This window comes from Numida meleagris, chromosome 7 (assembly GCF_002078875.1).
Source record: "Numida meleagris isolate 19003 breed g44 Domestic line chromosome 7, NumMel1.0, whole genome shotgun sequence".
Lineage (NCBI taxonomy): Eukaryota > Metazoa > Chordata > Aves > Galliformes > Numididae > Numida > Numida meleagris.
Window position 1 is genome coordinate 11,844,672 of NC_034415.1, and position 16,635 is coordinate 11,861,306.

A 16,635-nucleotide genomic window follows, 5' to 3' on the forward strand; every position below is an offset into this window, starting at 1 on the left:
GCACCCTATGGACCCACCTTCAATAGCTCCAGCCTCTGGGATTTCCTGCCACCTATCTGCCTTGGACACCGCTCTTCTCTGGGTTGTTAATGCTAACTGCATTTTCTGGACTTGCAGCTCATGTGACTGAAATCTGCCTTGAGTTCCGCACCTGCACATCCTCTCTTGTGTTCAGTGGGGGGCTGCTGCGGCGGGATCTGACCTGGATGAGGAGATGGGATTTACGGGGAGAAGTCAGAACTGAGTTGCACTCAGCGCGATGCCCAACGCCTCTTCCTGGAGCGCGAGCTCGCCCCTGCTGCTGCTCTGGGAGGACTCCTCAGGGACCCGCATCTTCCTCTCGCTGCTCTATGCAGTCCTGGCTATCTCAGGGACTTTGTCCAACGTGATGGTCATCTATTTGGTTTTCTCCTTCAAGAAGCTGCAGACCACCAGCAACGCCTTCATCGTGAACGGCTGCGCGGCCGACCTGAGCGTGTGCGCCCTGTGGATGCCCCAGGAGGCCGTGCTGGGGCTGCTGCCCCCGAACTCCTCCTCGCTCCGCTCGGCCGAGTACCGCCTGCTGCGCGAGGGGCTGCTGGGCCTCGGCCTCACGGTGTCCCTGGCCTCGCACCTGCTGGTGGCCTTCAACAGGTACGTGCTCATCACCAAGCTGCCCAGCGTCTACCAGGCCCTGTACCAGCGGAGGCACACGGGCTGCATGATCGGGCTCTCCTGGGCGCTGGCGCTGCTGCTGCTCCCGCTGCTGCCCGGGCTCTGGACGCCGGGCCCAGCCCCGCAGCCGCCCCCGCGGCAGACGGACGGCGGCTCCCGCTACCCCGCGCTGCTCCTCGCGCTGGCCGTGCTGGGCCAGACGGCGCTGCTGCTCCACTGCTACCTGGGCATCGTGCGGCGGGTGCGGGGCAGCGCCAAGCGGGTCAGCGTCCTCAACTTCCACCTGCTGCACCAGCTGCCCTTCCCCGCCGCGCCGCCGCCGCCGCGCCGCGCCCAGCGTCGCCTCAGCAGCGTCTCCGTCCTGCTGCTCTGCTGCGTCTTCCTGCTGGGCACGCAGCCCCTGGTCTGGGTCAGCCTCCTCGGCTTCTTCCTGCGGCCCGCGCCGCCGGCGCTGCAGGCCGCCAGCTGGCTGCTGCTCTGCTCGCTCTCGGCCCTCAACCCGCTGCTCTACACCTGGCGCAGCGAGGAGTTCCGCCGGGCCGCGCGCTCCGTCTTGCCCCGCGCCGAGGGCTCCTCCGCCGCCCCGCGACACGCCGCCGCCGCCGGCTCCGCCGCCGCCGCCCCGCCCTGCCCTCAGCTGCCGCGGCGCCGGAGCACGGTGGGCAGCGCCGCGCCTCGCTGAGCGGTCCGCGGGGCCCGACCGAGGGCGCCTCGCCCCGCCGCCAGGGGGCGCCCGCGGGCTCGTGCTACTTTGGGCGGGAGCTCGCGGCCGCCGCGTGTCCTCGTGGCGTTTCCCGCCGCTCGCTGCCACGCGCCTTAGCTCCCCTCAGGCTCCGTGCCCCGCTGCCGAAACCCAGAGCTTCTCCCGACAGCTCCTCGCCTTTGCGAGTCCTCCGTCGCTCCTTCCTGGTTCTGCCCGCCTCCTCCTCGTCCCTCCGTTGCTTCGCGGCCGAGTGGCCCGGGGCTCCGACGGCTTCCCTAAGGCAGAGGGAAGGGCTGCAGGCTGAGGCGAGGCGATGCTGAGGCCTCCCGTCCCCGCCGCCCCCGCGTCAGCGCGGCCCCCAGGACGCCAGCTGGACTCCAGCCAACGGCAGCGCCGTCAGAAATCTGCGATGTCGGGTAACTATGGCAGTGTGAGACACTGCGTTTAAGCTTTAACGGTTCTAATCCGAGGCAGGCACCTAGGCTCTGAGACGTGCTGCAAGGTTTTGGTTTTAAAAAAAAAATAATTATAAAATCTGTGCAATTCTGTCGGCATTTGAAGCAGTTATTTGAGTGAGCGCCTGAGCACAAGGCTCACGTGTAGGAACTGCTGAATGTCCCATTCCATTCTCCACGCCCCCAAGTCCCCTAGGAACGGTTTCCTTTACCCTTCTTCATCTCTGTGCTCCATGCAGGACCCTCCTTGTGCCATCTAAACTTTCAGGTGACGCTTCTCTGGAAAATGTTAAAAACAGACACCTTTTTAGTCATCGGGCTTGGGTTTGGCTTTTTTTTTTTTTGAAAGCTCCTTACGTGTGGCCTGTTTTGGCGAAGGCCTCTGCCTGTGGTAACGTGCTCTGCGAAACGTACCGCAGTGTGGAGATGAGTGCTGCCCCTTGACCTCATCATCTGTTCGCTACCAGCTTGTGTTTCTATTACGCACGTTACTGTTGCAGTGGGATTTCACAGCTCCTGCTGAACATAACCAGACAGCGCGTCCCCCGGGGGCAGTGGGGGGCGCGGGGCTGTGGTCAGCGCTCTCCCCCGCCTTCCTGTCTCCGCGCTGACATTGTTCTCGTGGTGTTGGTACCTGGCACCCTTTGCCTTTTGCACGAAGGACTTGAAGAGGGCAATTCTGTGCTGAATGCGTGGGCGCTGCTCTTTAAATCAAACACAGTGCTGTCTATGGGAACGCAGCAAAGTTCCCTGCAAAAAGTTTGTTACGTTAGGTGACAAACATTAATATGAGTTTGGCAGCTCCTTTGAGAATGTTTGAATACTAAGACAAAAAAGAAGAAACAAATACGGCGGGTATAGCATAGAAGTCGGCATGGCCATGCTTTCCAGTGCTCCACACTAAATTTATCTTACCTAATATGGCTTAAGTTTCAACAGAAGTTGCTTTTAAAGGAAGGAAAGAATTTCATTTTTTTCCCCAACCCTTAGACATGTTAGCGTTCTATGATGTGTTGATGTATTTAAAAATCCCCACACCAATATTTTGTTTTTCTAAAGTAAAAAATGTTTCTAGTATCAGAGAAAAGATTGTTGAGGTTGGGATTTGACAAAGACAGCGTGTAAAGTCATAAAGGAAAATTTAGAAAACGTTTCTTGTCATCCTAAATATGTATCCACATCTTGAAAGCAGCTTTAGCCACTTACAAGCGCCTGTAGAAAAGTAACAGAAGTTTCCTAGAATCTGAGGCTTACAGAGTTTCTTCCCCCAACTTGGAGACAGCATGCCACCTGCATGACAGCATCGGAAAGATCACAAGGGCTAGCAAGGAAACATGACCGTAAAAGATGTACAAGATTTATCTTATCACCAGAGTGCATCTGTCTTGGAGAGTACTATATCCTTGTTGTAATCTCACATCCTAATCGCGGGGACTGTGCTTTTGCTAGCTTTGTGCAGCAAATGGATAAGGAGAATTTGCCAACCACGCCTATACCAATTCTGGAAAATATTCGATATCACTGCCAAAATAAAGCTAAGCCAAGGGCCGCCTGGGGCTAAGACCCGGTTCTGCTACAAGGAGTCCTTAGGCTGGAACCCATGACAGGAGGAGAATCACCGCTTCCCAACACAGCTGAAGGAACTGAAGACAGTTGGCAAAGCTCAGTACTGGGACTATCAGCAAAGAACAAACATTAAAATAATAAATTAGCCAACGCCCTTTTTGACTATGTAGTCTGGGATAAAAGCAATAACCTGTTTCGGAAGTCAGTGGCCAAACATCATAACAAACTTCTGGGTTTCTTCCCGTATCAAATAGCATGCAAGTTTAATCTGAAATGCCTGTGTTTTATATAGACAGTGTTTTAAATGCAAGTACGTATTAAAAAAATGCTATCGTGTACAAAACTTCATTCAGCTATCCTTTTGCTATGCATTACTTCCAGAGAACAGCTGGAAATCCCTTAGGAAGTTTGATGTAATTACATCTGACTGTGAATCTTTGACTGTTTTATTACACTCAGGTGACCTAACTAGTATTAGACAGAAAAAAAGTTTTAATTTAAAGTAATCAAAAAAGAATAACTGTCTCAAATTAAGATCTCGCTTTCTCTGAGAAATTACTGCTCAGAAAAGTCCTGTATGCCTTGTTCTACAGCCATATTCTTTGTATTTCAACATTAGAAATATGGTAACAATGGAAGCTTGGCTTAACTCATCTTCTCTTGGCTCTGTGTTACTGCTTCTTGAATGAGACAATTGATCTGACTCTCTGTTTTTGGTATTTCTGCTTTACTTTTTCCAGCTAATTCAGGAGTGTCCATTGCTAGTTTAATGGTGACTTTTCTTCGGTATGAATTTCTGTCGTATTCACACAACTTACGTACAGCTGCCAGGAGTACACTGCCAGTTGTCCTTTAAATTTGCAGGTACAAGGCATATTTGTACTTCTAAAACTTTTCCTTAAAAATTGTTCGAGCAACGATCTTTCAAAAGATGTCAGGGAAGATGGTGGGAAATCCTATTGGCAAGTGAAGTGAAGTTCTCCTTAGTTCTGACATTGTGCCAAGCAAGGTGAATGTGGCCTAAAGCTTCCCGTCCTACAATGACTGCTCAGCTTCACCAATATCAGACAGTGGATGTAATTTTGTCCAAACATTGAATTTATTGTACAGTACTGCAGATCCGTTGCATTCTTTGTGTGCAGTTGGTGCCTATTCCTTTGCTATTTTCTCAGGGCTTCTGGAAACAAGAGCAGCTAACAGTCAGTAACACCTGGATGGGTTGTGACCAGTTGTATTGGTCTGGTTTGAAGCAGTCATTTAATATTGTGGCCTATGTAAGTTTTCGTGTAACATAGTCACATGGTTTGTGATTTGTCTGTGCAGAAGTACAGCCTTTCTCTCTGGAACCAGCTATTTGGGGGTAAAATTGTCGTGCCTCAGAACAACACCCTAAGGCAGAAATACAGCCATTTGTGAAAAAGCTTGCAGAGGCCGTGAAGTTCTTACACTTACGGCAGTTGTAAAAAGCCGTTGAGCTCTGTTCAGTAATATAGGCCTCCACTGGAACTGGGCACTTGCTGCCACAAACAAAGGTGCAGTAAAAATGCACAAGCAGCAAAGTGAGGCTGAGACAAAGGGGCAAGAGGAGATAAAGACACATGACAGGGTCAGTGACAGTATGATCCCGAGAAACAGTACAGAAGTAAGTCTGAAAGCTGAAAGAGGCCAGGGTTCATGGGGAAATAAACCCTCTCAGATTGTTTGGTTCCTTCGTTGGGTGAGGAAACAGGATTCAACGTTTTCTTAATAGGTAAAATGCACATCTGTATTCTCAACTTTTTCTTTTAGTAAAGCATTCCACATACCAGAAAATTTTCATTAATCTCTGGAATCAAAAAAGACTAACAGTGTGAATTACACCAGCGTTCTTACGGACCAGCGTTCTTATGCTTAGCGGCGCTGCTGGACATGTAGGCAGGAATAAGCTCTTAGCTAGCCCCCGGATTCAGTCAGCCATAAGCACACTGTGAACCGTTTTTCCTGACTACCAGATTGATGCTATTTAAAAAAAAAACAAAAAACCCACATACAGATTATTTTCAAATGAAGACATTTAAGTGTAGCATTTCATTAAAGAAAAAGTGACAACATATACTTTAGCTTTCTATTTCATCTTAAATCACATAACTAGATTATTGCAGTATTCTTTAAACTAGAAGTCCCTTTTCCAAACGGCAGCGAAAATAGCTTTTCTCGTGACTTCTAAGAAAGCTACCTTTTTTGCTCTTTTATGTCAATTCTTCCCATGCACTGTCATCATTTTACCAGGGTAATAGTCTCTTTTCTTTCTTTCTTTTCTGCTTTCTTCTTTTTTTTTTTTTTCTGTAGTTTCCTTCACCAAAGGAAAAGTTCTTGATCCTGCTGGACAGGGAATGACTCCTTGAGCAGTGTAAGCTTGGGAAGACAAATGTAAGCTAAAGCTAAGGAACTGAAGGACAAGTCCCACAGCCTTAAGTTTCTACCTAAGTCTGAGTAGCAGTTGAAGGTTTTTTATTCTATAAAGTAGTGGGCAGTCTATATGACAGGTATTCATGTTTGATTAAAGCTATATATAAAAAAAAGAGTTTACATAGAAAAAAGTTAGAAATAGTTTGAAGGCTGGAGAAAAACACTTTGTGGTTGGTGTTCATTATGACTGACTTTTGTAAAGAGACCTCATTACAGAATACACACTTCTGTGCAAGTATTCAAACCAATCTATTACCATACAAGGTAATCTAATGGGCTCTTCAGGCCTGGGAAACATGAAATTAAAGGTAGATGACTCTGTTTTGTGAGTGTGGACCACCTTGTTTGTTTACTGGCTATGCAGTATGGGAAGGCTTCCAGTGCAGTCTTTGCCTGGCACCTGCTCCAGCCAAGTGTTCAGGTTATTCCTGAAACTAAAGAACTGGAAACAGAATACTGCTGAAACAAACCTACTTGTGGTTGCTTTCTGGCCCAAAGCTTTGGGTTTCTGAAGTAGCACAGCAGTCACTGTAGGAGGGTTCACTGGTATTTAGAGTATTTAGGACATCCAGCCTGTAACCTCACGCCAAGCTTACCATACGTACACAGCCATGCTTTTGGGATGTGTTCTGAGGGAGAGCACACTGCCTGCTGGGGGGCTCAGGCCCAAGGAGGGAGCCGTGTGCAGAATCCTATGCTGCACCATGCTGAACCTTGTCCCGGCCTCTGAGGCAAGGGGCTGAAACGGGGAATAGCAAAAATGTGCCTCTGCCAAAATTGCATAGTATTCTTTCAATGCCTTTTTTTTTCTCTGCTTCTGTGGGATGAAATTTTGCTTCAAAAGTTTTCCTGCTTCCTTAGAGCTGACAGCATATGAAACCCATTTTCAATATGAATTAGAAAAGAAACACAAATGAAGGAAGATTGTTATTCTTAATAACTAGCTCATATGGTTCAGAGACCAAGATAAAAGGAACAAAGACAAGATGCTATTATTCAGAAGCTCCACATAAGACTAAAGATGCCTTGTGTTCGGGAGCAGCCCAACCAAGTAAAGCAGCTGCTGGAGAGGAGTGCTGTCAGAGCTGCTCTGTAGGAGGCTGTCCCTTTTGCCATTTTGGATGCCAGTTTTCAGAACTGACACCCTGCTGCCGTGTTTGCTTTTGATTTTTTTTTTTTGTAGTACTGTTTGCTTTTGATGCTATGGTTAGAAAAAGTATTAATAGTTGTGAAAAATTACAATGCAACTTGGGCTTCTCAGTAAAGTCAGGGTGAATTTCAATGTTTGCAACAGGACCTGACTCCTCTGTTCCACTCCCTTTTTTCCTGAGGGCTCAGAGAGAGCTGAGTGAGGAAAGTGGAGGTGTAGTCCTGGGGGGAGACACAGGCAGGACGACCACTATCCTTGGGATGCCTTACTTTTTATTTATAGCTTCGTGAAGCTGGCATCTCAGATGGAAATTTCTTAATAGCTGTCTTCAGGGTGTCCGGAGTCTTCACCTGTCCTGTGACATTCTCAGTGCAGAATTAAAAATGCAAATGTGCATCAGGCAAAAGCTTTAGCCATTCTGACCGTTCTGAAGCTGATGATATGATGGAGGTGCAATGTCAGTCTGAAATGCTAATGCTCAACAAAGTGAGCATTAGCAACAGAAGAAAACTATTTTTAAATAAAGTAGTTTTGAGAGAGAAATCTGGTGAAGCAGGCAATCGCCAGTTTTGTGGAGCATTACACAGACTTTCCTTCCTGTTTACTCCACTGAGGCGTCACAGTGAGATGTCCTCTTTCTTTTCTTCTGCCCCTAGTCTGCCTCACCTCAGGCAACACCGTGCTAAAACAGCCACCTTCTTCTCACCCTCAAGCTCCCGACACTGACTTTTTGCTCAGTTCATGCATGATGTTTTCCTGATTCTTTATAAACTTAACGCTTTTCATTCTGAAACCTAGTGAAGTGGCTGTAACAGTCTTGTAGCTGTGGAGACAGATGCAGCAGGGTTTCAGCAGAGGTAATATCCAGAAATATTGTTAAGATATTTCATATTTACGTTTGACCATTACTTTTTTGTCTTCTGTTGCATGTCATCCCTTGTATTTCATCTGTACATGTGGAATAGCTTTACTGCAGGAGTCTTCTTTTCCATAAACATTTCTCATTCAATTAGTCCTTATTCATAAAGGTAGTGGTAAAATCTTGCAGGATTTGAAACGTGCAACCATGTTAGCTCCTCTAGTGAGCACAGTTATGCCTCTTTCATTTGAACAAACATCTTCCTTTTCTCTAGGTCAGCTTCTCCAGTTTGTGGCATTACTTCTCTTAAGGCTGATTAAATCAGGGAGTTGGTAAACTGCAACCTGGGGAAACAAAAAGCACAGCCTCACTACTGCTCTCGTTTGACTTCAAGGCAAAGGCCCTTTTCATAGCTCTTGCTGTGACAATTAGCTTTCTTGTATGGTATTAAAGCAAGATAGTAGAACTACCTATAATGTTAATGAAAAGAGATAAACAGGAACATAAAAAATTTTTGTGAGTGTGATGAGTAAACGTAAGCTCTCTGGATTCTGCAGTTGATATCTTGCTTGGCTCTTGTTTATTGTAACTGTTACGTACATACTAACGGGATTAGGCAGTTCACACTCAATATAAGAAATGATGAATCTGAGCTGAATTAAAGGTATGAATTAATTTACTTCTATCTCATGCATTGTTAAATATTGCTATTGTACTGTCTAATGATTATCTATATTATACGTGTCACCTGATAGCTACCACGGTCATTATGTCAAGATTATAATTATAGTCCCTTCTGTGATATAGTCATACTATGCTTAAAAATGTATCCTTGAGATGGTAGTGTTGCTTGCTTGGCCTTGGCCCAAACACAAATTCATTTTGAGGTTTTTGAGGGAGAAATAATCTATTTCTGAGTTATTAACATTCAAGGAAAATTATATACTTATATGTATATATTAAAAAAAAAAAAGCCATTTGAACTAAATTTTTGCTTCATTTGAGATAAACAAAACTTGAAAAAACTTCTTGTCCCTTGCTAAATAATGCCTTGTCTGTGTTTTGGAATTTAAGAATATTAAAGACTGTAGTTGTTACACAGAGATCAACGAAATCACTTAAAAACTTGTTCGGCAGCATGTGTCAGTGTGTCAGATAATCTCATACCTTTTGTGATCTGATGCAGAATGCCCCGAACATTCAGCCTGTTCCAATAAGGCGTCTCTTGTGGCAGGGGGTGGTGACCCCTGGCACCCAGCACTGACTGGGAAAGCGGAGGCAGGGGTCTGAGCCCGCACTGCGGGACTGCAGGCAGCAGGGGTGGGCAGGGGAAGCCTTGCTGGGGGTAAGAGACTGGCTGTGACAGAGCGAGCTGATCGCCGTAGAAAGAGCTCAGGGAATAAATTCTCTGTCATTATCTGGTATCTTCCTCAGATTTTCTTGCTGTCATTGGTCTGTTTTATTTTTGATTTGTGAGACAACCGTTTATTTAATTCTAAAAAAAAACCCAATCTTCTCTCAGATTTATGCAAATATATAAAACAATTCTCTACCCAAGTATAAAATGGTTTCAAAGAAGCTGTGTAGAAGAATCTTTGTGAATGCCACTCCGAGTGCAAAAGCAAAATAAAACAGTCCATTATAAAGGCAGCAGTTCAAAATAAAAACCCACTGCATTTGAAACTAAGGGTCTTGTAACCATTTTCTAACATCGAACACTATAAATATTATGCTAAGCTACTGAGTAAAACAGCTGATTATATGTTAATTTTATCTGTAACTTGAAAATAATGATGATCACCACAATCAGGATAGAATGGCGTGTACAATTCTTAATATTTTAATAAGATATCCATAGAAATACTGCAGTATTTTTTTGCTTCTTGTTCTCATCCCTTGCACAGTACTATACTGAAATCCGACTTTTTATTGATTTTGAAACAAAGAATGTTGATATGTTGTTTCAATGCGCTTTTGGTAATATGTTTACATCAATGTTCTGTTTCAAGCATGAATGTATGTAGCTGTTTACGTGCCAGCCATTCCTAGGGTGACATAGATCCCTATTGCGTGAATACTTTTTTCATAAACTATTGCCAAGAATTTCCGTTACAACTTTTGGTGGTGAGAGATTGTCTGTAGGTGTTCAGGAAGGGTGTCTGGTGCTGGTGGATGCTGTCAGCAGTGAGGACTGCTCCATGTGTATTTTGGGAACCAGACAGCTGCTTACCTGCGGCCCAGTCTGTTACTGTGGCTAGCCAGCATAAAAGAGAGAAGCTACCTGTTTGTTCTCCCCTATGCAAGCCAGTTGCACAATGCCACAGCTGCTGCATCCCTTTAAAATGTGCTCATTTGTGCCACTTTTACGTACCGAGTACACATTTATTCTCGTATCTTCACAGGCACTTATATTATGTGAAAGAGTACATAGGGCAGTGGAATTTCAATTAGTTTGCTCATTAAATAGGGCTTAAGGCCTAGGTTGTTACTAATCGTTTAAGAAGTTTGGTTGATTTCGTGGGAATCTTTAACTGGCCGTTCTCTGAAGTGAGAACTGGAAGATTTGGCTGTCACTGCCCACCATTGCTGGATGTCGGAGCAGTTCATGTAATGATGCTGGTGTTGATGAGCGGAACTGTGCTTATGAGCAGGAAATATCCCTCCTAGCAGTGAAGAACACATCAGTGAATTAGGAAGAAAGATCGAGAACTCTAGGATGGCCCTCATGTATTCTCAGCTCATTAGAAGCTGCCAAGGGCACAAGCCAGACCCAGAGGAGCCTTATTTGCTGTTCTGCTTTCGTATGAGCTTGTGCCTTTGCTAAGGGGGCTGGATTTATTGCTGTGTGCTTGCATGTAGTTATAGCATCATTGTTAGGTCCTGCGCGTCTTGTAAAGACAAAAGAAACCCAGACATCTTTGAGTGGGTCTCAGATTCCAGATGAATACGGGGAAATCCATTACCCCACAGGGTTGCTATTTCACACAGCTTGTAACAAGGAGTTATGGTAGATTATCTCATGGCTGCTTTGCAATTCTTGTTAAAAAGCCTTTGTTACTAAAGGAAGGGGGTACAAATTCCCCCCTTCCTCCATTTGAGCAGAAAGAGTTTGTTTTATGTTTTCCTTTCTTGGCACACCAGGGGATCTTCCAAATCATGCTCCTTTGACAACTGCCTTCAGCGATGTGAAAGGATTTAGTTATGTTGCCCTTGATGTCCTGTGAAGTTTGTATTAGTATTGGTATGGGGCCAGAGCTTCAGCAAAGGCGTGGTAGCTTGCCTAAGGAGTAAGGAGTAAGATCTATTCCAAAGGAAAACATATACTTTGTCTCCCATTTAAGAATGGATTATCAGAGGTGTTTCTTGAGAAGCTCAGTGAGTAACTTTTCCCCCTTCTGCAGCCACATGCCTAGATAAATAATTAAGGCTATCTTGAAAGTTACATTAACAATGGCTCCCTGAGACATCAAATGACTGTGCTCAGCGCAGAATTACTGAGGTCAGGAAAAGGGAAGCTAGATGGCGCTACAGTCCTGAGCTTGCGTGCAGGAGGGACCAGTGCAAATTGTCTGGTTCAAAAAAACCAGAGTCGTCAAATACGGGATTGGAATCCCTAAAATGGAAGAATAGGATTTCCACTGAGGCAGCTATTTAGCTTTTGGTTTTTAACACCGCTAACAACTCAAATTGTTTAGGAAACAGACTTAAATTTAAGCATATGGACATGACAGAGAAGATTACAGATGTAAAATGGCTTTAAGATTACCTATACGGGTAAAAATGTGAGAAATACGTTGTGCACCATAGTCATGACATTACTTATGCGTATATTTATTTTAAGCAAATACTTCTGTTCAAAGATGCTAGTCAGTACAAAAGTAGATAAACTATGCACCACATCTGTGCAGTTAAGGGAAACAGACATCTTATGTGGTCTGGGAAATTGGAGGGGAGAAAATTAAATCCTGACTCACTTATAAAACTTTTCTTTGATGGATTTTTAAGGATGGAGGTAGAGAGACCTCCATTGCTAAATATAAATGTTGTACAAGTAAGTATCTGGAGTAGTTACTGCAAGACAATCATTAATTTATCTTTAGATACATATATTTTCACTTTCATGTGTTGAGTTTCTTAATCTCTTTTTTTAGAACAATTTTTAAAATGAAGTTATAATCGTTTTTAGTTACCAAATGCGTATAATTCCTCCATTTGTATTTTTATTAGGCAGACAAGAAATATTAATAAAATTTTTATTAAAATTGTGAGGCCAAGCAGAGCTTTTACTTTACCTCTAATTAGTATTTAAGAGTACAATTGGGCGGTAAGAATACCAAAGTTATTAAAAAAGCAAAACACATAAACAAAAATATCCCTCAACTCTGGAAATCTGAGGAGGTCTTATTTAATACTGAGCTTAGAGGAAGTCTCAACAGTTGAAAATAAATAACATCCAGGCAACCAGATAACTTTGTGTTACTAGTGAAGCCAGCCTCTAGGCTTTGTCAACAGTATTATTTTGATCATCAGTGAGGGGGGCCAGCACTGAGACATTGCTATGCTTGAACTCAGTTCTTCCACTACAGGAAAAGGTTGTGGGGTTGTTGTTTTGTTTTTGTTGTTTTTGTTTTGTTTTGTTTTGTTTTGTTTGCTTGCTTGTTTTTTGTTTTGCCTTTTTTAAGGGGTTCAGTAGTTAATGTTTTAGAGGAAAGGTGTTGTTAGACAAACATGCACCTGTAACAAAGCATGCAATAAATGACTGATGTAGTGTTTTATCATGGCAGAAGGTAGCCATGGGATATTGTACTGTTCCTTCAGAGTTCAGTGTGTCCTTAATGTCATAGTAAAGGGTATGGAAAGCTGCATAACAGCTTTGGAAGTGCAAGAAAAGCTTTGAAGTTAGTCAGTGGTAGGGAGACCCTTGAGGAGCTTCAAGGGAATGTGTAAAAAGGACTAGAAAGATGGAATGAAAGGCTTAATAGAATGGCAGAATTTTAAACCTTACACAATTGCAAGATTTTGTACAAATAATACCAAGGGCTAGCAGCTTAAAGAGCAATGGTGATGAGGAATAAGACTGAAGAGATGAAAATGGGGTTGGAAGGAACAGGAGAACAAATCACCTTCTTTTAGTGAAACTGAGGTAGTGGATGTAACCAAGATGAATGCTGGGAGGACACAGGAAGGAAGTTCATCAGAGATGCTTCAAGGGAGGCTTAACAGGAGAGAATCATCTGTAGACAGAAGGCGTAGTGTAAGTAATGGGTTAGTTTGTAGAAAGTCTGCAGAGAAGCAGCTCCATATTGGCTGAGTTTGGAATTTTGAAGAACTGGGCTATTAGAACAACTGTGTTCTTGAATAGCTTTCCCTTGGGCTAGCAGAGAGCAAAAATCAATTGCTTTGAGTGTGGCACTTTGCTTTTTTTGAAAGAAAAAAGTGAAATGAATTCCAGAAGAAGCATTTTTGAGATCTTTCTCCCATTTCAAAATCCAGTGGATTTATCAGCTTCTACTCTATTGTGTATTTGATTATTTAGTTCTTTTTAGCCCCTGTGCTTACTATCAGTGTACTAGGAGGACGTATTTGAAGTTTTAGGGGGAAAACTGATGCTTTCTGAAATGGCTAACTGGAGGGATTTAGGAAGAAAATTCAGAATAGATTATAACAGATTACAAAATCTTTTTCTTCTGTCAACGACATGTGAAAAACACCAGTTCCTGTGAGTGGCTTTTTGAAACCCCCCAGACTTACTGCTTTGCCCAGTGTTTGCATTGAATACCCACTGCCATTGATTACACAGACAGATGAGCGTCCTCCAGTGAGTGGTATCATTCCTCCAAAGTATATTAACACATGGCAGATCATGAGTCTTGTCCTCAATTAAGTACTGCTACTTTGTTAAGGACCATTATTTGTTTTTTGATTTCTTTTCAATCCCATGGGAATCACACAGTTTTTTCCTTCATGAAGTCTGTACTGTGTGCAGTGCCTTTTGAGAACTGACTTCAGGTTCCAGCCTTCGGAAGCACTAAGGAATGCAATAGTGCTAGTATGTATATAGCTGTAAGTCTTACACTGTGCTAATTCAGCAACAAGAAGGGCCATCTGCAGGGTGCAGTCTGACCTAACAATGCTTTTGTTCCTTTCTTTTTCTGTCATTCAACTGCTTTCCTCCTAGAACTCAAGGAAACTCAGAGTTTCTTTTTTTTTTCTTTTTTCTGGTGTATCAAATTGTTTTAAAGTAGTGCTGACATTAGCTGTACCTTCTGCAGGTTCAGTCTCTAATGGATCAACTGAATGGAAGCCCAGAAGTTCTCTAATGCCTACTGTAAGTCAAGGGTCATGTTGTATATGGAGCAAAATACATGTATGGTGACAGGAAGCAGACTTTTCCCTACGTTTTAAATAAACAATAGCAGTCCAATGTCTAGTTATTGGTGATAGGAAAATCCCCTTGTTCTGATTTCTGTTTCCTGTAACACTGGTACATCTCCTTCATGTTAGTTGGTATTATTTATATTTAATAAAAGTGTCATGCAGCAAATTCTTAAAAATAACAGTCAACTTTGTATTTGTTTTCAAGAAAGTGCTGATGCTAAACAAAGTACTAATTTTGGATTGCGGCAACTACCCTAAAATATACACACTCAGCAAGAAATCCCGCATGATCTTTTTTTTTTAATTTAGTGTTATAGGTGAACAGAATAAAACAAGAGCTGATAAATTCAATGCATTTTAAGTCTGTGGGTATACTAAAAAAAAGTTCTGGAAATTGCTGCATCTTTAAATTGCTTACTTTGCCTTGAAAGCTGCTCATTTTAGTTCACTATCCTTGCACGAATTTATCCACAAGATGGTTTGTCAAAGCAGTATATTGTAAGGGGAAACAGCAATATATTTATAAAATACAAGAAGTAGTAGAATGGTTAAATTTTGGATGCTGCTTATTTGGAGGAAATCCAAACAGGGCCTGCAAAACAGACATATGGCTTTGTGAGTCTTCTAGCGTAAGACCAAGAGAGTACATGAAAATGTGAATGTTTCAAAAGGGTGTTAATTTCTCTGAATTTATGAACAATCATTAATTACAATGAAAATATTCTGATCGATACTAGTAATATATTATAAATATGTAACACTAGTAAATGGGATGTTGAACAGGCTCCTTAGTGGAGTAGCATTCTGCTCCTCACTGACTCTGAGAGTTGGTTATTGTAAATGCATCTATATTGCAATAGCAACTTTAAAAAATCACTTTCCTGCTTTAAAACCTCTTTCTGATAATTTTTTTTAACATTCCTGGAAGGTGCCAAATTATGTTGCACTGTATTTTTATTTATTTATTTTATTTCAATACTCTGTGAATATTTGATACATTTTTAATTGCTTTGAAAATTAGATGAGATTCCCAATGTTACTCAGTATTTCCATGGATACTTCACCATAGTTGCAGTCATTCAGCTACGCCTTGTCTTCCAGGCTGCTTCTGGAGGGAGCCAGGCCACAGAGCAGAGTAAGAGCTGAAGCTGAAAAACTGTTTTTCTGCTTGCCTCATTTTGGGATGCAGTTTTCAAGTCCACTACTGCATTTGTAGATAAGGAGACACCTTGTGGAACATCACGCGTCTTTCTTTTCATCTTCCATTGAAACTTAATTTTGCTTACTGTAGTAATAGCTTTTATGCAAGAGTCTCCAGTCTGTCTGCCCAAGCATCTTTTCTTTACAGCTCTGAAATCAGCCACAGCTTCCTCAACCACCTGGAAGACACCTTCCTATGAGCAGCAGCCTTCCTTCCAGGGCCTGCTGTGCAGGGAAGAGCAAAGTTCCCACTTGCTACTCACTTGTGCTGCATTGTCTTTTTGCTTCTTCTCTTTTTCTGTTTTCTCCTTGAGTCTAAGCTCTGAGCAGTTTCACACTTTAAACTGCAGTATTTCTTTTATGAGTAGGAATGTCTACAAGCAGCTTTACTCCAACACAAGTGAGATCTAAGGAAAAAAAGAAGAAAATGTTCTATCAAAAGTAGAACAAGCTGGAGAATGAGCCTCACCTCCACGTGTCTGCTCTGCTGTCTGCAGTGTTTGGGTGAGGCAGGTGATAGTCTGGCCATTTTCTTTCAGTCTTACTGTAGTCTTGCTAAATATAAGAATAATTCTAACACAAAGTAAAGAAGGGATGAACATCTCAAAGAGATTAGGATTTCTACTGGGAAAGAATAGTTAAAAGCAGTAGATTTTTGGAACAACACAGGCCCTTGTTTATCTCCACGAAACATCAGAAATGCATTTCTCTGTATTTCTAAACATTCCACTTCATCCATGACTCTGATATTAGTTTTATATAAATAAATTTATAATGTAATAAAAGAGTGGAGAAGTGGAGATTTTCCTTTCCTCACTTTTACAAGGGTATTTCTGATTTCAAACCTCATTAAATACTTGTCTGCTCTTAGTTCGTATGTTCAAAACATATGTTCAGAACTGTTAAGATGTGATTGCTTTAATAAAAGCTAGCTAAAATTTTTTACAGAAGGCCTGTAAGTTACTGGGAGCCTGTGACTTCATTGTTTAATGCTGTCACATCTGAGAGGAATACTTTCTAGCATTTTTAGAACTTCATGTACACTTACTCCATGTCATGGTATCATGGACGTTTTTCGCAAAGCTCTTTAGGCGTATATGAGCCTTTAGGTATGTAATAATATGAAACTAATTCCTTCACTGATTTTTTTTTTAAATCCATCCTTCTTTCCTTGTTCTTTCCTTCATCCCTTCTTTTGTTTTTTTTTTTTTTGTTCTTCTGT

General features: G+C 42.7%; 2 protein-coding genes across 2 annotated transcripts in view; both read left to right on the top strand.

The window, feature by feature from the left end:
- Positions 252-1,336, top strand: GPR88 (G protein-coupled receptor 88). The gene has a single exon (XM_021404435.1). The coding sequence runs from the start codon at positions 260-262 to the stop codon at positions 1,334-1,336; it is 1,077 nt and encodes a 358-aa protein (XP_021260110.1). The 5' UTR covers positions 252-259.
- The window catches only part of VCAM1 (vascular cell adhesion molecule 1), a 45,327-nt gene continuing 30,137 nt past the window's right edge, over positions 1,446-16,635 (top strand). The window contains exon 1 of the mRNA XM_021404500.1: positions 1,446-1,773. The gene's annotated coding sequence lies outside the window, so the exon portion shown is untranslated. The remainder of the gene's footprint in view (positions 1,774-16,635) is intronic.